The 26003-nt window shown below is 35.5% G+C and overlaps 1 protein-coding gene across 1 annotated transcript in view; it reads right to left on the reverse strand.

The window, feature by feature from the left end:
* The window catches only part of PIGK (phosphatidylinositol glycan anchor biosynthesis class K), a gene marked incomplete at both ends in the record, with an annotated part of 145814 nt that overhangs the window by 109507 nt on the left and 10304 nt on the right, over positions 1-26003 (reverse strand). The window contains one exon of the mRNA XM_079697661.1: positions 24307-24398. Within this exon, the coding sequence (XP_079553787.1) occupies positions 24307-24398 (92 nt within the window). The remainder of the gene's footprint in view (positions 1-24306; positions 24399-26003) is intronic.

Genomic DNA, 26003 nt, shown 5'->3' on the forward strand with positions numbered 1-26003 from the left:
AAAACTCTCACTCGGCCCAAGCATAAAATTATTTGTAAAATGATACTTAAATATATACATGAAAATAAACTCCTTAGGCTTATATTTCTTACAAAACTAAGAATAAATACAAAATTATAAAGTAGATTCTAATAAAACTACTAAACTAATAATATTCTAAGAACATTAATTCCATTTGAAGGATGATGTTATTTTGCTGAAATTAAATGACTGCTGTTGTATTTAACAGGAGAAAGAGGTTAACTTCAGGCCTGGTTCTACACTTCATTTTTTTCTATATTTTGACATCCACACTACAATATAATTTTATGATATAGACTACATCTGTTCACAAAAGTATGTTGCACAAAATGCCATTCATAATTTCCATGCTCTGTTTACTGTTCAGGATAATCAGATCTTACATTTAACTAAGGCTTTTGCCAACAAACACTCTTTGAATACCAGTTATCATGAGATCTAACTCGTTATCTCCTTAAAGTGCCTTTTTCACCTGAATATCAGGTTATCATCACAGCAGTTATTTAAGTCTTCACTGAGTGGGTATCAAACAATCACTGCTAGAATCAAGACAAAAAAAAATCTACTTTGAAGACACACTACATTCCTATAAATAACGATAGCAAGTTGCTTTGTTATCTTATTAAAATTAAGACAAAAATCCCTCAAATATATCCAATTGATAGAAGAATATGATATTCTTACAGTTTGGCAATCCTATACTACCATGTGTGATGACTCAACTCTCACACTTTACTCAAGGACCAGCAAAACCTACATCACACAACAAAGCATATGGTATGGCCTTCTCTCAGCACAAAACCAAAAGGTGAGCACTGAAATTGTATAAAGTTCAAACTGGGTTTGAAACAAATACAGTGGTTATTTACATAAGTAGTTTCCACATTGTTTAAATCATACACTCACTCCTGTTAGTTAAAAAAAATGTGAGGACACACCTGTATATATATATATCTACTAATTTGTAAGTCATATGTATTTGCTATTTCAAATATATATAATAAATATTAGTGAAGCACAACTTCGTTCTTTTATAGATTAAAAAAAAAAGAAACTGCTAAAATTTTCTTCCCTTACCACTATTTGGTGTCTGATCTAATAGAATACCCTGATCATGCTTAAACAGATTTTAAAGATCATCAAAATGAAAAAGAAATTTTAAAACCTCTCAGAAAAGAAGGCATGAAACCCCGTTCTAGAAATATATGTGAGTGGAAAATGGTCTGAAGTAAATACTTTCCCATTATTATGTTTGTCTAACATTGAAGGAACAGGTAAGCCCTGTATCGGGGCTGCTTGGCCATTCTTTACCCTCCCCTCCCTGAAATTCTTCCTTGGCCCAGTCAGGAACCAGTAACCAATGGGTAAAAAAAAAAAAAAAAAAACATTTTAAATAAATAATCTTTCACTGCTCTAGACCATTGGAGTATGACGTTTCAAAAAGCATAACTTTTCATTTATAACAGGCTGGTATTACCATAAGAAAAATTTTTCACTAAATGAAATTTAAATAAATTACTGTACTGGTGAAAATGTTTTTAAACCATTCACTTAAAATTGCTATACATTCTTTAACCACGCTACTAATCAGATAATACTACCTTAGAGAATCTTTAGCAACCTACACCAAGCTTATCTTCAATAATATCATCATCCCAATCTAGAATAGTAGTTGAAATTAAAGCAACTGAGGATTTGAGGATCACAGAGATCTTTGATGCTCTCTTAAATCTCTGAGTTTCTGCTCATAAGTGTTACTTTTTTTTCCTGACATAAATTATTCAGAATGCTCTGTGGGTTACCTCTTCTGCAGCAATCTAATGACTACTGAAGCAAATTCAACAAATTTTGTTATATAATTGTTAGCTTGATGCCAAAGTAATTTACTTTTGGCTTTTCTTCTTCCTTTTCTTCCATGTCTTGAGGAATCGCCAAGTTAACAAATCTCGACACCAATGCTCTACAAAACTAATCATAACAAATCTGCTAGCCACAGGTGTTGGACTATCAAGATTTTCTGAATTACTTTCAATTTGCCAAATTTTAAATATTTGGCATTTTAAGACTATATGATACCAGGTATTCTGCCTTTATATCATTAGAAATAAAACTCAAAAAACTGCACTGCAGAGACAGGAACTCAACAGCAACAGACATGTTACATAAGGGTTGAGCTAGGTAGCTATAGGCTCATATATGTAAGTCACATGGGGTTTAGTATAATACAATAATAAATAACATTTATTGAGCACTTGGTATATTTTCAGCACTGCACTAATAAAATAAGCACATTACAGGCATTATCTCATACATTATTTCCAAGATACATATTATTATCATACTTGTTTTACAGGTTATGAAACTGAGGCACAAAGAAGTTAAGTAACATGTCCCAGGTCACACAGCTAGTAAGTAGTGGAGTTTGAAGTCAAACCCATTTAGTGTGACATGAACCTTTGCTTTCAATAATTCTGCATTACCCTGACACTATGTGAACTGGAATTTGAAAGAATTTAATGGTGTGTTTTGTTTTACATTGATAATTTAATCAACTCAGATAATTAAGTTAAATGCATGCACTCATTATTGCTGTTCAATATTTATGGCAAATAACTAACATAAAATAGGCCCTTGAAATTCTAAATGGAACCATCCAGACACCATAGCAAACTCTTAAATTGAAGAACAGCACTAGGGTATGTAATTTCTCCTTTAAACGTAGTAAGGTATAACTGAAAAATTTAAATGTCCACTTAAATGCAAAAATCAGAGAACAGAACAGAGGCTAATGTTCTAGACATTCTCCAATCAATTCTCTAAAGCCCCTGACTCTCTTCTTGCAGAAAGGCATTGGGATTACATCCTGCTATTGGCCCTTCTCTCACCAAGGTCTTTTCAGCCACCAAGCCTGCCATTTTCACTCTCAGCCATCTGCACCTGAACCTATAGCCTACAGCTAAGTCTTGACTGCTTTTATCTCTGCTTCCAAACACTGCCCAATATTAACCACTCTTCCTATAATGGAGGAGGAGGTAAGCAGCAGAGGTGCCCCATCCACTCCTTCCCTTCTCTTGTCAGAGCTAAAATTAGTATTGTGTAGACAAGTTTTCCATCTCTTTCTTCCTGTTTTCCATTGCTCACCTTCCCACTAACTATTTAGTTTACTGACTTAGTCAAGCACACCAGCTTCAAGGCTTGAAATTCAAATCTGTGCATTATATTAGCAAAACTACAAGTTATTATATTTCTCGAACATTTTGGATGGCTCACAAAAATGGTCAAAATAACAAATGCTGCTGTGGGGAAGGCGCCTCCACTAACGCAATAGTCAAGTCACGGAATTGCCTGGGTCCACCTCTCTGTTCAAGCAGCCGTTATGTCTTCTCCATGACCTCCTCCAGCTGGATTTTAGCTTGGACAAACCACTCTCCCTGTCTCACTGTTGGTCCACCACTGGAAAGAATGATTATCATGTGGCTGACAGGGTACTGGTGTTCCGGCCAGGGATCAGGCCTGAGCCTCTGAGGTGGGAGAGCAGAATTCAGTACACTGGTCCACAAGAGACCTCTCGGCCCCACATATTATCAACCGGTGAGAGCTCTCCCAGACAACCCTGTCTCAAAGCTAAGACCCAGCTCCACCCAACACCAGCAAGCTCCAGTGCTGGACGCCCCAAGCCAAACAACTAGCAAGACAGGAACACAACCCCACCCATTAGGAGAGACGCTGCCTAAAATCATAATAAGGTCACAGACACCCCAAAAAACAGCACCGGACACGGCCCTGCCCACCAGGAAGACAAGATCCAGCCCGACCCACAGGAACACAGGCACCAGTCCCCTCCACCAGGAAGCCTACACAAACCACTGAACCAACCTTAGCCACTGGGAACAGATGACAAAAACAACGGGAACTACAAACCTGCAGCTTGTAAAAAGGAGACCCCAAACACGGTAAGTTAAACAAAATGAGAAGACGAAGAAATGTGAAGCAGATGTGGGAGCAAGGTAAAAACCCACCAGACCAAACAAATGAAGAGGAAATAAGCAGTCTACTGGAAAAAGAATTCAGAGTAATGATAGTAAACATGAACCAAAGTCTTGGAAATAGAATGGAGAAAATACAAGAAACGTTTAAAAGGACCTAGAAGAACTAGAGCGCTGACAAACAATGATGAACAAAAAAATAAATGAAATTAAAAATTCTCTAGAAGTAATCAATAGCAGAGTAACTGAGGCAGGAGAACAGATAAGTGACCTGGAAGATAAAATAGTGGAAATTCTTACCGCAGAGTAGAATAAAGAAAAAAGAATGAAAAGAAATGAGGACAGTCTCTGGTACAACATTAAATGCACCAAAATTCAAATTATAGGGGTCCCAGAAGAAGAAGAGCAAAAGAAAGGGTCTGAGGAAATATTTGAAGAGATTATAGTTGAAAACTTCCCTAACAGGGGAAAGGAAATAGTCAATCAAGTCCAGGAAGCGCAGAAAGTCCCATACAGGATAAATCCAAGGAGAATCCCTCCAAGACACATATTAATCAAACTATCAAAAATTCAATACAAAGAAAAATATTAAAAGCAGCAAGGGAAAAGCAACAAATAACATACAAGGGAATCCCCATAAGGTTATCAGCTGATAATTCAGCAGAAACTCTGCAAGCCAGAAGGGAGTTGCAGGACATATTTAAAGTGATAAAGGGAAAAACCTACAAACAAGATTACTCTACACAGCAAGGATCTCATCCAGATTTGACAGAGAAATTAAAACCTTTACAGACAAGCAAAAGTTAAGAGAATTCAGCACCACCAAACCAACTTTATAATAAATGTTAAAGGAACTTCTCTAGGCAGGAAACACAAGAGAAGGAAAAGACCTACAAAAACAAACCCAAAACAATTAAGAAAATGGTAATAGGAACATACATATCAATAATTACCTTAAATGTAAATGGATTAAATGCTCCAACCAAAATACACAGACTGGCTGAATGGATACAAAAACAAGACCCATATATATGCTGTCTACAAAAGACCCACTTTAGACCTAGGGACACATACAGACTGAAAGTGAGGAGATGGAAAAAGATACTACATGCAAATGGAGATCAAAAGAAAGATGGAGTAGCACTTCTCATATCAGACAAAATAGACTTTAAAATAAAGACTATTATAAGAGACAAAGAAGGACACTACATAATGATCAAGGAATCAATCCAAGAAGAAGATATAACAACTGTAAATATTTATGCACCCAACAGAGGAGCACCTCAATACATAAGGCAAATGCCAAAACCCATAAAAGTAGAAATCGACAGTAACATAGAAATAATATGGGACTTTAATACCCCACCTTCACCAATGGACATATCATCCAAAATGAAAATGAATAAGGAAACACAAGCTTAAATGACACATTAAACAAGATGGAAAACCACAGACCAATATCACTGATGAACATAGATGCAAATATCCTCAACAAAATATTAGCAAACAGAACCCAACAGCACATTAAAAGAATCATACACCATGAGCAAGTGGGGTTCACCCCAGGAACACAAGGGTTCTTCAATATACGCAAATCAATCAATGTGATACATCATATTAACAAACTGAAGCACAAAACCACGTGATAATCTCAATAGATGCAGAAAAAGCTTTTGACAAAATTCAACACCCATTTACTATAAAAACTCTCCAGAAAATGGGCATAGAGGGAACCTACCTCAACATAATACAGGCCATATATGACAAACCCACAGCCAACATCGTTCTCAATGATGAAAAACCAAAACCATTTCCTCTAAGATCAGGAACAAGACAAGGTTACCCACTCTCACCACTATTATTCAACATACTTTTGGAAGCTTTAGGCACAGCAATCAGGAAAGAAAAAGAAATAAAAGGAATCAAATCAGAAAAGAAGTAAGCTGTCACTGCTTGCAGATGACATGATACTATGCATAGAGATTCCTAAAGATGCTACCAGAAAACTACTAGAGCTAATCAAGAATTTGGTAAAGTAGCAGGATACAAACTTAATGCACAGAAATCTCTTGCATTCTGATACACTAACAATGAAAAATCTGAAAGAGAAATTAAGGAAAACTCCCATCTACCATTGCAAAAAAAAGAATAAAATACCTAGGAATAAACCTACCTAAGGAGACAAAAGACCTGTATGCAGAAAACTATAAGACACTGATGAAAGAAATTAATGATGATACAAACAGATGGAGAGATATACCATGTTCTTGGATTGGAAGAATCAACATTGTGAAAATGATTTTACTACCCAAAGCAATCTACAGATTCAATGCAATCCCTATCAAACTACCAATCACACTACCATTTTTAACAGAACTAAAACAAAAAGTTTCACAAATTGTATGGAAACACAAAAGACTCCAAATAGCCAAAGCAATCTTGAGAAAGAAAAACGGAGCTGGAGGAATCAGGCTCCCTGACTTCAGACTATACTACAAAGCTACAGTCATCAAGACAGTATGGTGCTGGCACAAAAACAGAAATATAGATCAATGGAACAGGATAGAAAGCCCATAGATAAACCCACGCACATATGGTCACCTTATTTTTGATAAAGGAGGCAAGAATATACAATGGAGAAAAGACAGCCTCTTCAATAAGTCATGCTGGGAAAACTGGACAGCTACATGTAAAAGAATGAAATTAGAACACTCCCTAACACCATACACAAAAATAAACTCAAAATGGATTAAAGACCTAAATGTAAGGCCAGACACTATAACTCTCTTAGAGGAAAACAAAGGCAGAACACTCCATGACATAAATCAGAGCAAGATCCTTTTGGACCCACCTCCTAGAGAAATGGAAATAAAACCAAAAATAAACAAATGGGACCTAATGAAACTTAAAAACTTTTGCAGAGCAAAGGAAACCATAAACAAGATGAAAAGACAACCCTCAGAATGGGAGAAAATATTTGCAAATGGAGCAACTGACAAAGGATTAATCTCCAAAATTTACAAGCAGCTCATGCAGCTCAATATCAAAAAAACAAACAACCCAATCCAAAAATGGGCAGAAGACCTAAACAGACATTTCTCCAAAGGAGATATACAGATCACCAACAAACATATGAAAGAATGCTCCACATCACTAATCATTAGAGAAACGCAAATTGAAACTACAATGAGGGGCCTCCCTGGTGGCCAGTGGTTGAGAGTCCACCTGCCGATGCAGGGGACACAGGCTCGTGCCCCGGTCCGGGAAGATCCCACATGCCGCGGAGCGGCTAGGCCCGTGAGCCATGGCCGCTGAGCCTGTGCATCCGGAGCCTGTGCTCCGCAGTGGGAGAGGCCACAACAGCGAGAGGCCCGTGTACCACACACACAAAAAAAAACTACAATGAGGTATCACCTCACACCTGTCAGAATGGCCATCATCAAAAAATCTACGAACAGTAAAAGAGGGTGTGTGGAGAAAAGCGAACCCTCTTGCAATGTTGGTGGAATGTAACTTGATACAGCCACTATGGAGAACAGTATGGAGGTTCCTTAAAAAACTAAAAATAGAACTACCATACGACCCAGCAATCCCACCACTGGGCATATACCCTAAGAAAACCATAATTCAAAAACAGTCATTACCACAATGTTCATTGAAGCTCTGTTTACAATAGCCAGGACATGGAAGCAACCTAAGTGTCCATCGACAGATGAATGGATAAAGATATGGCACATATATAAAATGGAACATTACTCAGCCATAAAAAGAAACGAAATTGAGTTATTTGTAGTGAGGTGCGTGGACCTAGAGACTGTCATACAGAGTGAAGTAAGTCTGAAAGAGAAAAACAAATACCGTATGCTAACACATATATCTGGAATCTAAAAAAAAAAAAAAAAAAACTGGTTCTGAAGAACCTAGGGGCAGGACAGGAGTAAAGATGCAGACGTAGAGAATGGACTTGAGGACACGAGGAGGGGGAAGGTTAAGCTGGAACGAAGTGAGAGAGTAGCACTGACATATATACACTACCAAATGTAAAACAGATAGCTAGTGGGAAGCAGCTGCATAGCACAGGGAGATCAGCTTGGTACTTTGTGACCACCTAGAGGGGGGGGATAGGGAGGATGGGAGGGAGACGCAAGAGGGAGGGGATATGGGGATATATGTATACATATAGCTGATTCACTCTGTTATACAGCAGAAACTAACACAACATTGTAAAGCAATTATACTCCAATAAAGATGTTAATTAAAAAAAAGAAAGAAAATAAGCTCTAGATAGGGGAAAATAACCGGCAAAATATTTTTAAAAGGCATATATGTAGGAAATTGGGGGTAGATAGTGTTCCAATTTTTAAAAGAGAAAACTAAAAGGCTTTTTTTACAAATTTTTTAAATTGGGTATTTGAAAAGGTGTACTAATATTACTACTGCTAATAACAATAACAGTGAGTTAGTAATAAGGAAAAGCTAAAAACTGCTTGTACTCAAAAGTTTCCATTTTGGTTTCCTAGTGAATGGTTAAATTCAGTGTAAAATGTGCATAATAATAAGATTTTCATGACCCAAAGGTGCATTTATTGGGGTCCACTAAATTTGTTTTTTTATTCTAGCTGTAATAGCATTAGATGCTAATGGTTTCCTGGGAAAACATGTCATCAATATTAGATAAAACTTTCTTACCTTATCATTCCCTCTAGAAATTATGTCTATTTTTATCAGAGGAATATGTGATAAATAAATAAAGCATAATATTAAGCTTTGTGCAATAAATGACATACTAATGAAACAGAAATAACCTGAGTAGAGTGTTATGAAGTAGTTTGTAAAAGTTAAAGTACTGGATCAAATGCAGTTAATTCGAAGAACAATTAAAGGTATTGAGTTCTGTATTTAGTTGTTCAGAAAAAATAACATTTTAAATTCACTGGCAACATTCAGTTAATAAAGTTAATAAAAGAAAAAAAAAAAGAATGTTATATCCACTGATCTAGTATAATCTACTTTTGTCAAAAGACATAGGATACAATTTGATATATTGTATACAATCCATCATAATGGAAATCAATATATGCAATCTTTCACATATTCTCATGTTTAACAAAAATTTTACTTTTGTTATTTTTCCAGGAATGGTCTGTACTGACTTAATCAGTCTCCCCAACTCATCTACTTTTATGACAAGTATCTTGGAATCTTGCTTAACATCAGTAGATTTTAGCAGTCTATATGTAACCTCACTAGGATGCTACAAACAGTTTCCTAGAACTTGACCACAATGCCTGAACTGTACATTTCGTGTGAAAAATATGTGCAAACATCATTAATAAGCCTTCTCTGGTACATTTCTATTCTCGAATGGCAAGTAAATGAAAAGGTCCTCTTATTTTCTCTGGGCACTAAGAAAGATATTCTTAAGATTTAAGTTTAGATATTCTTTTCTTTAAGAAGACTTGGATGGCTACGCTTCTGAGGAATCACTTTTATCAGTTTTTTAAAATCTATTTGGCAAAGAATAAAATACAGAGACACAACATGGATAGTGAAAAGTATTTTACTACCACTTTTGTTCTTCAATTCGATCAAAAAGTCAACTAGGATGAAAATTAAAGAGGAAAAATATAAATGGAGACTATGACAGATAAAATAAAAGGATAATTAACTGGAAGATAATAATAAATCTCAAGTAAATATAATTCAACAATTTTTAAAGCATTATAATGGTGTTAATTGACATAAATTTGATTTAACCATTCCATATTAAATTGTGCACTTACTATTTTACCCAAATTATCAACTTTGGATTTCATATTTCAATAAGATTATAAAAAAATAAGATTAGAAGCTATGGAAAAATGGAAACAGGGTAAGATGACAAGATGATGGAAACAAATATTTGTTGAGTTTACTGTGTGACAGGCATTGTGCTGCAGTCTTTTCAGATACTTAATTCTCACTAAATCACAACAATCCCGTGAAGACTATTATTGTCTCCATTCTAAAGATAAGGACATTCAGTGAGGGCAGATCACTTGCCCAAAGCTGAATGACTAGTAAGCAGAAGAGATGAGATTTGATTTCAAAGTCCACACACTTTCCACCCACTACTACATTCTTTGGCAGAATGGAATACATTGCCTTTCACTCCACTTTCACTCCCAAATAGTAAGCAGAGCCAAAAGAAAATCTGTAATAATTTCTATACTCGCATCAACAAATATTAAGGGGACATCACCTTCCTCATAAAAATCTCATTTCAGTATTTCCATTTTTCATGACTCAATGAAATTTATCCTTTAAACTTCATTACAAATATTTTTAAAACTTTAAATAAGGAAATCATTTAATTTTAGAGCTACAGATTTTAAGTCTGTTTTCACCTTTAAAAAAACTGAAAAATATTCCCAAAGTCTCCTTTTAATTATGATAAAATCAGACAAAGAATGCTTGGGGAATGGAACGTTCTGATTTCAACTATTTTTCAAAACCCAATACCTGCCTGCTGCCTCTGTCAACACCTGCACTGTCTCCACCCTGCAACCGACCACCACGGAGCCCCATCCTGCAGCTGCAGCCGCAGGTGCCTGTGTCGCTGCCACTTTGGTACCCACTGCATGATTAGGCCACAGTTTTCAATGAGTAAACATAATCCTTTCTGTCATCACACATTTACGGAGTTTCTGAAGGTCAGTGAAGATTACTGCCAAGCACAGCATGACCTTTATGAGGACATGAGAGCTGTAGAAATTCATTACCACCTCCACCAAGAAGCTACATAAGAGCAGTTACCTGGACACAGAAGTGTTGAACTGAAATCCACAGAGCATTTTCCAGTTCTGACCTAGACAGGGTGAGCCTCAAAACACTTCCTCTCTGTTGCTCAGTATTACAGGATTGAAGACTTTCTTCTTCTTAGAAGGTTCATCTCATTCCCCATTATTCCCAACTTCATACTCAAAGCACTGAGAATTTCAAGCGGAATAAGCTGAAGTTTCTTTACATCATTTCTGTATTCAATTTGTTTAATTCTTTCATAGCCCTAATAAGTATTTTTTGACTAAATTAACATGTCTTGCATGAACTGCCCAACTCCCACTGAAGGCACATACAAGAACATTTTTCTTATTATACACAATCCAACCAAAGAGACCTTGAACAAAGTTATTGAGAAACTTAAGAAATATGGATTACCACAATAGTAAGAGTATGTGAAGCAATGTACGACACTGCTCTTAAGGAAAAAGAAGGCATCCATGTTCTTGACTGGCCTTTCCATGAAGGTGCACCACCATCCAACCTTATTGTTGATGGCTAGTTACATCTTGTGAAATCAAGTTTTATGAAGAACCTGGTTACTATACTGCTGTTCACTGTGTTGCAAGCCTTGGAACAGCTCCACTGCTTGTTACCCTAGCATTAATAGAAGGCGGAATGAAACAGGAAGATGCAGTACAGATCAGAAAACAAAAGCAGCATGGAGATTTTAACATCAAGCAACTTTTGTACTTAGAGAAGTATCATTCTCAAATGTGTTTGTGCTGCAAAGACTTCAATGGTCAATAAAACTGAGGTGTTTGATGCTGTTGTCTTGGAAGTAGAACTTCAAACAGGACCTAATTTGTTGCACATATTAGCCAAGAAGTTGGCTCAGTGAACAAGTCTAATGAAGCTTTTACAAGAGTATTGAAAAGCAATTTTCCCAGTTTACCTGCTTGACAGAACTTCTATGTTTAGGTTACGATCAACGTATTTGGACACTTAGCAAAAGATTCTTGCTGTTCAGCATTTCAAATTTGTTTATCATTTGTTCCAATTCCCGAACTCATGCAGTACTGAGTTATAAGTCTTTAAATCTATTCCCAAGCCAGAATCTTTTCAATGCACAAGAAATTTAGAAAGATTAGGTACGAAAATATCCAGTGTAACACTTGTATATTTTTTAGTATCATATAGAACTATAAAACCCTAGGAACTAAGAATACTCTAGATCTTATGTGTTTTACTGCTTCAGTCATTTCTTACATTGAAAGCAGGGCTTATATAGTTATTTCCTTGCTCACTTTACTTTTACATTTGCCCACATTCATACCAATATACATCAGGTTTGCATAACCATTGATTTTTGTTAAATTTTTTACCAAGTCATATGGTGTTATTTAATATCTTTCCGTAAATCTCATTTGTGCTGTTATGGAAAATCTGCATTTTGAAAATCTACATTGTATATAGAAGTATATCTTTAACATCTCCAAGCAAAAAAGCTTTACAATTATTTTAATGTTTGCACTTTTGTGTGCCACTTAACAGGAAGAGCCTAAAAAGGAACAAGAGAGGGCTATTAAATATTTCTAGTAAGACACTGCCTTTACCTTGTATAGAATAATGTAGAATATGCTCTTTAATTTAGTAAATATTTTTTAATGATGTTTTGTTATTGTAGCTAATTCTTAGTCATAAAATTTTTGAAATTCTTGTTATTTTTCCATACCTACTGGAAGTTGTTTACCAGCTATTATTTTTGTTTGAAATGTGCTTTTATTTCTTCTCTTCCCAACCTCCCTTTTAAAAAAAAGAAGTGGGGACGTCCCTGGTGGTGCAGTGGTTAAGAGTCCGCCTGCCAATGCAGGGGAGATGGGTTCAATCCCTGGTCTGGGAAGATCCCACATGCCATGGAGCAACTAAGCCCATGTGCCACAAATACTGAGCCTGCACTCTGGAGCCCATGAGCCACAACTACTGAGCCCATGCTCCGCAACAAGAGAAGCCACCGCAATGAGAAGCCCAAGCACTGCAACGAAGAGTAGTCCCCGCTTGCCCCAACTAGATAAATCCTGTGCACAGCAGTGAAGACCCAACGCAGCCAAAAATAAATAAATAAATAAATAAATTTTTTAAGTGGGTTTCTGCTAGTGAACTGAGCAGACATCTAATTTTTATATGCCTTTTGAGCTGTGTAACTCAATACTTGGATACTTGATAGTTTATTACGAAACTGATCAAATGGTGATGTATATTAATGTTAGTTTGACCACATACTTATATTGTCTTGTAATATGTGGTTATAGTTCTGTGAGACAAATAATTTGTCAGTGTTCACCAGTTTGTAAAAATCTAGTGCGAGAGCTAAACATCTAAATAAATAATGAAATGGGAAAAAAAAAGACAATATCTAAACTACTTTCTTGAATAAGTACAATCAATCTACTAAATAAAAATCTTTATCAGTATATCAAAGCTAACATTTGAATATCTATTTTTATTAAATATAACAAAATAGATAGAAAAAGTACAGAATATTAAGTTAGCTTTTACTTGTCCAGAATAAATCTGAAAATATATTTGTAGAACAAGCTCCCTAATATGATTTTATTTGATTGTCCTTTGCTTCCAGTATGGTAGAAAAAAACTGACAGTTTAGGTAAATTAAGTTCTGATTAATACGGGTTTTACTTTCTGAAATAACATATCTGAATTTCATGAGTTGAAGCCTTGGAGATGGATATAATTAAATATAAGTTAATGGGTAGGTATAAGGATTTAATGTCAGGGTACCTTTTACTGAATTGAGTAATCTCCCACTCATGCTCAGGTCAAATTCTTAGAAACCATTAATATAAAACTCTGTGAAATACCTTTTCTCCAAAGAAATCAAGTTACGTTCACAAATGTTAATTTCACTTATCCTTTTAACATCCCTGAGTCAGATATAACATGACAGAGAATTACAACATTGTTTGTATCATTTCTCCACTAGAAGTCCTCAGAAATTTCTTAGAAATACTTATTATTATTATTACCACTTTCCATGGTGAAATGTCAAGTTGAGTCTGACTTATTCTGAGGTCACTCCCACTGTCACCAGCCAAGTACTTAGGTTTTTCATGGAAGTTATAGTTCACTCCTCTGCCCTTTTCTCTTCCTTGTATCCCCACATCAGTTGAAATTACAAAAATTGGCAAGTGTATTCTAAATACGTATGCTCTCAACATATGTTCTCAATATATATTCTGTTGGTTGGAAAAGGGAAGGAGGAAGAAGGAAAGGAGAAAAGAAAGAAAAAGGAAAAGAAGTAAATTAAATTAGTGTGTATCCCACCCCCACCAACTGTCTTTCTTCCTATTTCTCAGGCCAACCTAGCACCTACCCAAAGTTATATGACATCAAACGTATCAGGCTCCTTTTATTGGTCCCCCAATATAGTAGTTCCTGGGTATCTGCAGGGGGCTGGTTCCAGGAATCCCTATGATTACTAAAATCCACAGATGTTCTAGTTCTTTATATAAAATGACTTGGTATTTGCATGTTAACCTACACAGCAATATCCTCCCTGTACTTTAAATCATCTCTAGATTATTTACAATAATATCTCATTGTGGTTTGCTTTGCATTTCCCTGATGCTTAGTGATGTTGAGCAGCTTTTCATGTACTTATTGGCCATCTGTATGTCTTCTTTGGAAAATGTCTGTTCAGATCCTCTGCTCATTTTTGATTGGATTGTTTGGTTTTTTGCTATTGAGTTTATGAGTTCTTTATATATTTTGATCACTAACCCCTTATCAGACAGATGATTTGCAAATATTTTCTCCTATTCAGTAGATTGCCTTTTCATCTTGTGGATGGTTTCCTTTTGTACAGAAGCTTTTTAGTTTGATGTAGTCCCACTTGTTGATTTTTGCTTTTGTCGCCTTTGGTTTTGACGTCAAATCCAAAAAATCATCACCAAGACCAACATCAAACAGCTTACTGCCAGTGTTTTCCTCTAGGAGTTTTATGGTTTCAGGTCTTACGTTCAAGTCTTTAATCCATTTTAAGTTTATTTTTATATATGGTGTGAGAAAATGTTCTAATTTCAATCTTTTACATATAGCTGTTTAGTTTTCCCAGCACCATTTATTGAAGAGACTGTCCTTTCCCCATTGTATATTTTTAGCTCCTCTGTCATAAATTAACTGATCATATATGTGTGGATTTATTTCTGGGCTCTCTATTCTGTTCCATTGGTCTATGCATTTGTTTTTATGCAATACTATACTGCTTTGATTATTATGGCTTTTTAATATAGTTTGAAATCAGGGAGTGTGATGCCCCCAGCTTTTTTCTCCTTTCTCAAGACTGCTTTGGCTATTTGGGGTCTTTTGTGGTTTTATACAAACTTTAGGGTTGTTTTTTCTATTTCTGTGAAAAATGCCATTGGAATTTTGATATGGATTACACTTGGTAGTACAGACACTTGGGTAGTACACACTGCTTTGGGTAGTACAGACATTTTAACAGTATTAATTCTTCCAGTCCACAAAACACAGACTATCTTTCCACTTATTTGTGTATTCTTCAATTTCTTTCATTAATGTCTTATAGTTCTCAGCATACAGGTCTTTTACCTCCTTGGTTAAATTTATTCCTAGGTATTTTATTGTTCTTGATGGAACTGTTTTCTTAATTTCTCTTTCTGATAGTTCGTTATTAGTAGAGGCATAAGAGATTTTCATATATTGATTTTGTATCCTGCAATTTTACTGATTTTGTTTATTCTAACAATTTTTTGGTGGAGTCTCTTTAGTGTTTTCTATACATAATAGTATGTCATCAGCAAATAGAGACAGTTTAAGAGCTTGAACTCTTAAACACTATGCTAAATGCCTCCAATCTAAATTGTGATTTCTTTACATTTACAACACAATCCTTGGAAGCCACTGAATCTTAAATTGGTTTATAATTGATTTTAAAATAATCACTCAGCAAGACTATTTAACTAGGCCATCACAAATACTCAGGAAATCAAGTTATTGCACATTCTGACATAAAAACTTGACATAAGACACCAACAGGTACACTCTATTGGAGGGCCAATGTGAAAATAAAAATAATTTTCTGAGTTATTTTCAAACTAAAATAGATGGACAGCTCTAGAGAAAGCTTATTATAGGACAAAGCTCTGAAGACAAGCTACTGTAATTTGGGTAAGGTTATTAGATTACTGTTTACAATAGTAAATCTAGTATACTGAGTTATCCTGCAAACAACAACTTCCTAAGATGTACCAACAGTTATATTTATTTTTAATTAATTGCTTTCATTTATCCTTTTTCTTCAATATTTCACTTATTTCTACTGATGAATTGGGCAACACAATATAATATAATCATTATACAAGGATTCTAGCATTAGGTCTGCCACCACACAGTTGTTGACCTTAAATGTCACTTTACCTCTCAGGAACACATTTTTCTCATGTGTAAAATAAAGGATTTCCCTGGACTACTAATTTTGAGGCCTTTAAAGACAACTTTTACCCCCAAATTTTCAAATATGAAAAGCTTTTGAAGAATAAAAAAAAAATTTATGGTACAAAGATTTTAAAGGAAGAAAACTGTCATTTAGATTTTATGGCTGCCAAAAGAGAATTTACAGTCAAATTATTAAAATTAATAAGAGTTCAGTGAGTTGCTAGAACAATACACAAAAACCAACTGCATGTGCATCAGAAGTAAGAAAATGTATTTTTAAAAGGTACCACTTACAGTATCAACCAAAAAAATATGACAACTAAAAATGCTACCAAAAACTAAAAATTCAAAATTATAAAGCTTGGACTTCCCTGGTGGTGCAGTGGTTAAGATCCGCCTGCCAATGCAGGGGACACGGATTCGAGCCCTGGTCAGGGAAGATCCCACATGCCGCGAAGCAACTAAGCCCGTGTGCCACAACTACGGAGCCTGTGCTCTAGAGCCCGCAAGCCACAACTACTGAGCCTGCGTGCCTACAGACCGTGCTCCGTGACAAGAGAAGCCACCCCAATGAGAAGCCCACACACCGCAACAAAGAGTAGCCCCCACTCGCCGCAACTAGAGAAAGCCCACACGCAGCAATGAAAACCCAACGGGGCCAAAAATAAGTAAATAAATAAATAAATTTATTTTTTTTAAAAAGACAATATGTTTTAAAAAAACAAAAACAAAATTATAAAGCTTAGTTGAAAGATGTTAAACACATAATTAAATGTACATATACCTTATTCATAAATTGAATGATAAAATACCATAAAGGAGCCCATTCTCTCTAAATTAATCTAAAACTCACTCCAATGCAAATGAAAAATCCCAAAAGGATTTTAAGAACTTGACAAGCTGATTGTAAACTTAGTATGGAAGAACAAGACCCCAAGACAATTCAAAAGACGACCAAAGTCAAGGAAATCAAATTCCCAGATATGAAGATAGTGTCAGGAATGAAGACATTGTGGTATTGATGAAAAATAAGCATCTCTCACTTCTTCAACAGCCCAAAACCCTTCTATCTATTTACAAATCAATAAAGAAATTTCCCCTTTGCTCCATAAAACCCTTAATGGTCTCCTTAGTCTTGAATATGGATCTTATTATCTAAACATGAGAGCATGATAGCAGTGGCCAAAATGCTCCTTTTAGCATTGTCACTATTCTCCTCCTCAGAGCACATTTCAGCTTCTTAACTATCCTAAACCTATTCAAGATATTATGCACTTCACCAAGAACATCACGTGGAGTGGCAGACAGATCAGCTGCCAACGTGAGAATAAAATGACAGACTGCTCAGAATACGTAAGTATCTATATTCAAACACTATTATTTGTATTTTTACAAAGTATATGAGAAAAAAAACTGTTGGGAAATGACAGAAGACAAGAAGCAGAACACTCAAAGGCATGAGTTAATATTATCTTTACTGTTCTAGTCCTTTTGTTCACAAAAAAAGGAGGTGAAATCATAAAATAAAAATAGTAATAAAGTTTTAACTATATATTTAATTATTGAGAAAATTTTATAAATTAACTGTAATGGTTTAAAAAATATCACTCAGTACCCTCCCTGTACAGCGTACTCTGCAAAGTTCTACATAGTGACACAAAGCAAAGAAAGCTATATGGGTAGGAAAGGACAGCACAGAGGATATTCTAAGAGTTCTAAGTGGGATGAATGGTTAAAAAAAAAATAGAAATAGGAGTGAATAAATATTATGTAGTAGACATCATAACAAATCAACAAATGAACATAGTAAGTTGTAATTAACAAAGCAGTAAATACTGAACACTGGTTGAAATTTTTGGATTTTTTTAGAGAAACAACAGTCACTGCAGGTTCTTAATCGTGGGAGTTAAAAGATAAAAGCAGTGTCTGAGAAAGATAATTCTGACAACTGTGTGCAGGATGGGCTGGAGGGGGAAAGAGACTAGAGACAGGGAATGAACAGCTACAAAGCTGCTGAAGTACAGAAGCATGAAGTACATGAAGCATGAAATCATGAAGATTTAGAAAATAGTAAAAACTATGGAAAAAATAGGAAAATGGGAAGGTGTCCCTTATATTATTCAATTAATATGATTTTCATAAGCACCACATTCAACATGTAGATATACATTTTTTAATTAAATAAGGTATTAAATGATCAGTGTGCATAATTTTACCAACCTCTATAGGACTGCCATAAAAATAACATGAGATCATGTTATTAAAAGAATTCTCTAATTGTAAATATTACATAAATATTACCTGTTGTAATTTCTTAGGGAGGAGATAGCTGTGAAATAATAGAAATGCTCCAGCCATAAAGTCCAAACACCTGAATTCAAATTCTGGTTCTATTATTTAATAGTGTCTTTAATGTACCTTAAGCAAGTCATTTAACCATTCTGAGTAACCATTTTTAATATGTAAAAAGGGGGGGAGGCGATTCTCTCATAAAAGTTCAAGGAATAAATAATTCTTTATAAAATCCCTAACACAGTATCTGAATTATGGTGGACAGTGAATAATGAATGTGTGTTGCAGGGGGGATGGAGGAGGAGGCCAAAAATAGGGGTCCATTTTGGCTGACCGTATCGGAAAGTCACAAGCATCTCCAATGAACCGTAATGACCATACCCTTCTCCATACTGTTTTAATGAGAAATTATACAAGAAAATTCCTGAAGTATCTTATTAATGTTCCACCGTACACAATATCTTCTTATGTATAAGATCAAATCCACAGCAGAATAAAAAATAACTGTCAAAAGCTATATTACCAATCTGATTTTTAAAACAACAATAACAGGCAGTTAGTGATTTTTCTTCTTTTTTAATTTACAACATTAGCAGAATTCACATTTCTAATTCTAATATTTATTACTTGAGAAAGAAGTTGAAAAGAATAAGAGACCAAAAACTCAAAAGTGCATTCTGAGGGAACTTAAACAGTAGGAAGATAGGGAATAACCTGTCTTTGGCAAGACTCTATAGATTTCTCATAGAAAGAAATGAATCTGAAGTTCCCTGGTGAGATCACCCCACCCATGGATCCCAAAAGTAGGAGTCAGGGAGTAGTTTATAAAATCTACTATAGAGCACTTTTAGCTCAGTGCAGTTTAAGAATAAAGATCTAGGGCTTCCCTGGTGGCGCAGTGGTTGAGAGTCCGCCTGCTGATGCAGGGGACACGGGTTTGTGCCCCGGTCCGGGAAGATCCCACATGCCACGGAGCGGCTAGGCCAGTGAGCCATGGCCACTGGGCCTGTGCATCTGGAGCCTGTGCTCCGCAACGGGAGAGGCCACAACAGTGAGAGGCCCGCGTACCACAAAAAAAAAAAAAAAAAAAGAATAAAGATCTAAAGAGACTATAAATAAGCAATATTCATATATATTTCCTTTCTAACCTAGACCAATTAGGTTCCACTTAACTAGGGATCTTTAGCATACTATTCATTCATTCATTCATTCAACTCTGCACAATATATTACAGAATGTACTGGGAGGAATAGTATCAGAACCTACCTTAAAGAAATAAGATCAATACATACAAAAAAGTGCCATGATAGAAGTACAAATAAAATATTTATGCAAGGACTGAGAAAGCGTTAGGGAATGTATGAAGTGAATTTGGGCATAGGAAAACTAGAAAGGAGGGTGGAAGGAAGTGGAAGGAAAAAACCGTAGATGGAAGGACCAGTGTAAGGCAATGACAGAGGCCAAAACAGAGACTTATAAGAAGGTATTGGCTAGAGCATAAGGAATTGAAATTAAATGATCAGAATATTAGATATGGACAGATTGCAAAAGCCTTGAGTTCCAGCATAAGGGATTTGAACTTTATTTTGCATACCCTAAGAGTTTATGAGTAAGGGGAGGTGAATAAAGGTTTAAATTAAGAATAATGATTAAATTAAATCACATAATGATTAAAATACAGAGTAAGGGAAAAAATAGTGTCAGAAAAGCTACTGGACCATCAATGAGTCACTTTGCTGTACAGCAGAAGTTAACACAACATTGTAAATCAACTCTACTTCAATAAAAAAAAATGAAAAAAAGAAAAGAAAAGCTACTGGATTTAACTATAGAAATAGTTTATCAGATAGGGATCGTTACAAAAACTCATATCCACCCAACTCGTAGCAGAGCTAAATCATATTTTAAGAAAAATTGTATACACATTTAACTCCATAAACTTAATTCTTATGCACTGAGCCAAAAAAATAATAAATAAAAGGAAAGACAGACTTCATCCACCCTATTACTCAATGCATTTATTCCCCAAAGTAAACATGAGATGAGATGGGAGCTACAATTCTACATTCCCTCAGTCTCAATTCCCATGTGCCTCTCACAGCATGAGCATCATGATTCTAGTGTTAAGGATATGGCTATTTTTCAGATAACATGTCCCTTAATCCTAAGTGAACCACTTCACCAAATGTTCCACCAAAGAAAAAGAAAACAGTACTTTGCTCTAGCACTGCTCTAAAACTGCTATGTTAGACTTGATGAAAGATAATACTATGTTGTGTTTTATGTGCTATTTAAGAAACTTCACAAGAAAAATTTTAGCTCAATTTTTGCTTCACATACTGACTTTAGAACCTAAGCCCTGCTTAATGCCTTTTCGCTTCCTCATCTTAAGCATTTAAAGCGTACTGGAGGTAGCAAAACAGGGATTTAGTCCAAAACAAGTATTTGAGGACACAAAATGTCCTAAAAATAGTGAAATGTTTCAGGAAGCTTAAACCAGGCAAAGAAAAACAAAATCTCTGAGGGTGGGTAAGGTTACAGAAAGCATGGGCACAAAGTGCAAGACACGTGAACTCCATGGAACCTACATATGAAAAGGATAATAGATAAGGTGGAGGGCAATTATGAACCGCTTATGAGCACGTCTTTTTATTTTCCCCCATAACCATTAAGATCCCCTCTCTGAATCAATATTTTGATACAGTATTATAAAATTCTGGCAACTTATGTATTAAAAAGTCTTTTATAACATTAACATTTGCTAAAAACTAGACTAACACACTTTAGAAGACAGAAATGTTTTTACTTTTAAAGTACAGACTTGTGTTTGTTTTGCCTAACTGATTAAAGTATTTCCAAGTCACAAGTTTATTTATCCAATACCTACTGAGCACTACTATGTGCCAAGTACTGTGCTAGATGCTAGAAGTACAAAGTGAAATAAAATATAATTCTTGTTCCCTTCAAGGAGTTTATAATCTAATGAGGGAGACATACTATAATTAGTATAACCATGTTATAATCAAAGTACAAAGGATACTATAAAAGCAAACAAGGAGTTCAAGAATACTTTTTTGAAGTACTAAAGTGAATTTGGAAGGTCAGGTAAAAGTTACAACTGTGCTTCCTAACTTGACTGTGCACCAGAACCACATATAGAGTTGATGTCTAGGACTCACTTCAGATTTAGTGAATTAGAATCTCCCGGGGTGAAGCCGAGAAATCAGTATTTTTAACATGTACCTTGAGTGATTCAGAATCACGGCCAGGTTTTGCTGGCAGTGAGCTAGAAGTATAGACAACCATTCCAGGCAAAGAGAATAGCTCAGTATGGCTGGAGCAGGAGAAATACAGACAGAAAATCAAAAAGAAATCAGAACAAGAGTACTGACACAATTAATGTGACATTTCAAACAGGATCTAAGGAATTGATGTGAACTTCCAGAATAAAAGGCAATAATCTGTGTCATGTGTTTTGGTAAATGATTTCTGACATGAACTAGTTTCTTATTGAAGTATATGGGAAAACTAAATGCAAATACTTTGCATTGCAAGACAAAGTAAAATGCTCCTTTTAAAAAGCAAATAAAGTAAAACAAAACAAAACAGAGTTCTACTCATAATTTTTATTCAATGCAGTGACCACTCATTTTTCTCAGGATACACAGCCTGAGAAGCTATGATGTATGTCAGAAGCTAGGATAATACTGTTTTAACTTGAAAATGTTCCATAATGTATAAAATAAATTCAAACTGTATTTTGAAATTCAAGCTTTAAAACTGAAAACCACTCAATGATTTTAAGTTTCCAAACTGTTATTTCATAATAGTTTATTACTTTCTGATTAAAACTTACTTATAATTATATTTTTATACTTAATTCCAGGTAGGAGTAAAGTGAGATAAGTCACCAAGAAGAGGAGTATTCACGATAATAGACTAAAAGCCAAATAGAATCTATTCTATTGATCGCTTTGTATTAAGTAGCAAATGTTTTAAATCATCAACTGTTTCAATCCCCAATTCATTATCCAACAAAGACTTCATAACCAGAGATGTAGACAGGAAAGCATTTGAAACAGGAATAAGCTTTTAAAGAATATTCTTCAGAAACCTAAGGACAAACTTACTAATTATTATATATAAAATATATCCTACAGTTATATTCTATTTCTAAAAAGTCCTTCTAAATCTTACTTAAATCATTTAAACATATCCTAATGACTTATAGACAGGACAAAGACTCATTTACCAAAGTGAAACCTACTGCCAAACCATGCATAGTAATTCCCTGAAGGAGCACATTGGGTATAGAAGCAATAGCAGTTAAAAATCAACAGACTAACCACATACACCTATTTGAGAACTAATTAACAAATAACAGTAATCAGCTAATTACAAGAATAATTCTTAAACTTGATATAACAAATCATCCTTTCTCAGACTTAATTTAATGTACTTTTTAAAAATGGTATTACCAAGACGCCTTAACTTCCAGATGAAATACAGGAATTAAATTACAGCTCCAAGGCTATAGTTGTCAGCTTCTTAGGCTAAAATGATCTATTGACATAGACTGTAAGATAACTTTGTTTCCTGAGTCATGCCCTGCTTCCTTTCTTCTCCTGCAGCACTTTATACATATCTATTCACTTTACTGTAAGTACCTAAATCCTGCAAAGAAGGTAGTACCATTACCATGTAATAGCTAAGGAAATAGGCTTAGTATCACGAAATGATTAACCAAAATCACCACTAAACCCAGATTTCAAACTCAGATCTGTTTAACTGAAAAGCTCTTTCCACACTGCCTCACAGGTAGAGAGGAACACAGGACTAAGTAAATCAAACCTAAGTAACTGAACTGGCTGCAATTTCTTCTATAACTGCTTTGGAAGTAGCAAAAATAGATCTATCATATCTGACAAACCAAACGTAGAGGACAGGTATTTAGGGGTGGAGGTGTGGGAGTTCTGCTTAGGACCTGAGCTCCCTCATATAATTAGGGAATATACCACTTTATGAGTCTTCACAGAAGGTAGAGCCCCCCCTCCTTACAGAGAAGCTAACGGTGCCACATAGTCATTCTTCTTGTCACCCCTGCAGCATGGACATGGGCACTTAATCTATATTCTGCCAACATGACATTCCCACCAAGGACTCTAAATTAAGAGCTAGAGACAGTAAGAAGCTGGGACAGCAAAGGTTAGATTTTGCCAGGAGGCCGCAGAAGCAACATTAAGTTTCCAAAGGCAATGGTAGCAGTAATGTAGTAGCTGAGTCTAGCCATCAGCAATTCAAGGTGCATTCCTATCACTGGACTGGTTTTATGCCATGATTTTTAGATATGTCTTTTCTGTTACGTAGTCTCTCTTATTCCTGTCTCTTTAAGGCCTCAGCCTTCCCAGCAATTTGGTAAACTAATCAATATGCTTTCAATAAATACCTTTTCTACTTGAATCGGTCAGAATTGCCTTCTGTTGCCTACAATTAAACCCAGACTGAAGCATTGAATAATTAAATAAATGACACTGAACAATTATACTTTATCAAATCTTTTTACCTTAGTGTTGATTGTTGTTTTATATAATTTGCCATTATGCTCTTAAGTAAGAACTATTTTATACATGATAGTTATGCTCTAACAACAACAAAATAACCTCAAATTAGGTTTCTTTATGTTTTTCAAAAGCAACACAAAAACACAAATATAATATCATCTAAAGGTGATTTTCACTGAGGATCAGAGTTAAGCTTTATTAAGAATACTTACCTGTCAGGAATACCTAGCCTCTTGACACTTCTATAAACAGAAAGAGTATTTGCAACATGTCGATAATTAAACCAGAATCGGGATGTACATACCTAAAGTAATAAAACAAATATATTATTTTTAGGAATCAAAATAAGCTACAGAGTTACAGAATTACTTCTCTTTAAGTAGGATATAGAGATGCCTAAAAAAAGAGTATGTCATAATCAGGACTAGAAACAGCAAAGCACATAAAGAATGGTCAATAAAACCAATCTCTCTAGAAAAAGGTCTTTCATAACTAGTCTTAAAAACACATTCAGCTTAAGAGAAAACAAAGCTCTGGGGAATTTAATCAAATACTGAACCAACTTAGTTACTCTCAATTTATGATTCTATAATGTTCCTATTTCTAAAATATTAAATTCTTTAGAACCAAAGACAATGCCCATAATCTCTTCATGGAATAGAAAAGAATATTAACTACATTGGGTTATATAATATTCCTTTCACTCTGGATTGCTTCCTAATTTTAGTTGTGAAAAACATAAGAGAGAGACTAAAACAAAGCATAGAAAACAGGTTTATATGCACATAAGGGAATGCATTATAAAGAAGCTGTTGAACGGAACAGAAAACTAGAAACGATTTCAACAAGTTTTACACTTAAAGACAAACTGATCCTTAAAAAAGATAACAAAGATACTAGGAAAATCTAATGCCATGCCTCAAAAGTCAGCCCTCTCGAACGCTCATTCCAAAGGAGAAACCAGAGACTGGGATCAGTTGGTAATATATCCATCCACTAAGCATCCTCCTACCTCCTACCACACTGTTCTGCTGATAGTAAGGGTAATGACAGTTTTGAGAACACCACAAATGTTCTTGCCCCTGTAAATAGGACGGAACCACAAGACTTTTTTATTAAACTGAATTTTCAACCTGGAATCCAATAAGGAGAAGACTAAAATTCTTGACTACATAAAAAAATATGTACCATAAAATCCTAACAGAAATGAAAAACTTGAAATAATTATAACCCAATAAGAAAAAGATGAACAGCCCAATTTTGAAAAATGGGCAAAGGATGAGAGCAAGCATTTCATAACAAAAGTATTAAAAATAGACAATGAAAGTCTTAAAGATGCTCAACCTCTGTCATAGTATAAGAAAACATAAATCAGGTTTGTGATGTTTCTGTTGGGCTGAAGGCTTCCCTAAGCAGATTTCTAGCCACTGTGAGGATGGTAAATGGCTTTCAGCTCATGCTGAGTGGCTGCCTAGACTCCTGTACTGAGGAGGATTGTGAAGCGAGTCCAGGGGCTGCAATGAACTCTGAGCACTGGCTTTCACTGGTAAGCAAGGGAGCCTCTGATTGGAGTCAAGATGGCAGAGTAGGAGGATGCAGAGTCAGTGTCTCCTCACAACTAGAGCACCTACCAGGCGCTGCTGGAGGACCTCAGACACCTAAGGGGACAGGAGGAATCCCTGCATTATCGGGCCAGAGGTCAGGCCTGATCTCCTGTGGTGGGAGTGCCAAGTTCAAACCACTGGACTACGAGAGAACCTCAGACCCCAGGGAATATTAATCAGTGTGAGCTCTCCCAGAGATGCTCATCTTGGCACCAAGACCCAGCTCCATCCAACTGCCTGCAAACTCCAGTGCTGGATGCCTCACACCAAACAACCAGCAACAAAGGAACACAGCAGCACTCATC

This window comes from Hyperoodon ampullatus (genome assembly GCF_949752795.1).
Source record: "Hyperoodon ampullatus genome assembly, chromosome: 2".
NCBI lineage: Eukaryota > Metazoa > Chordata > Mammalia > Artiodactyla > Ziphiidae > Hyperoodon > Hyperoodon ampullatus.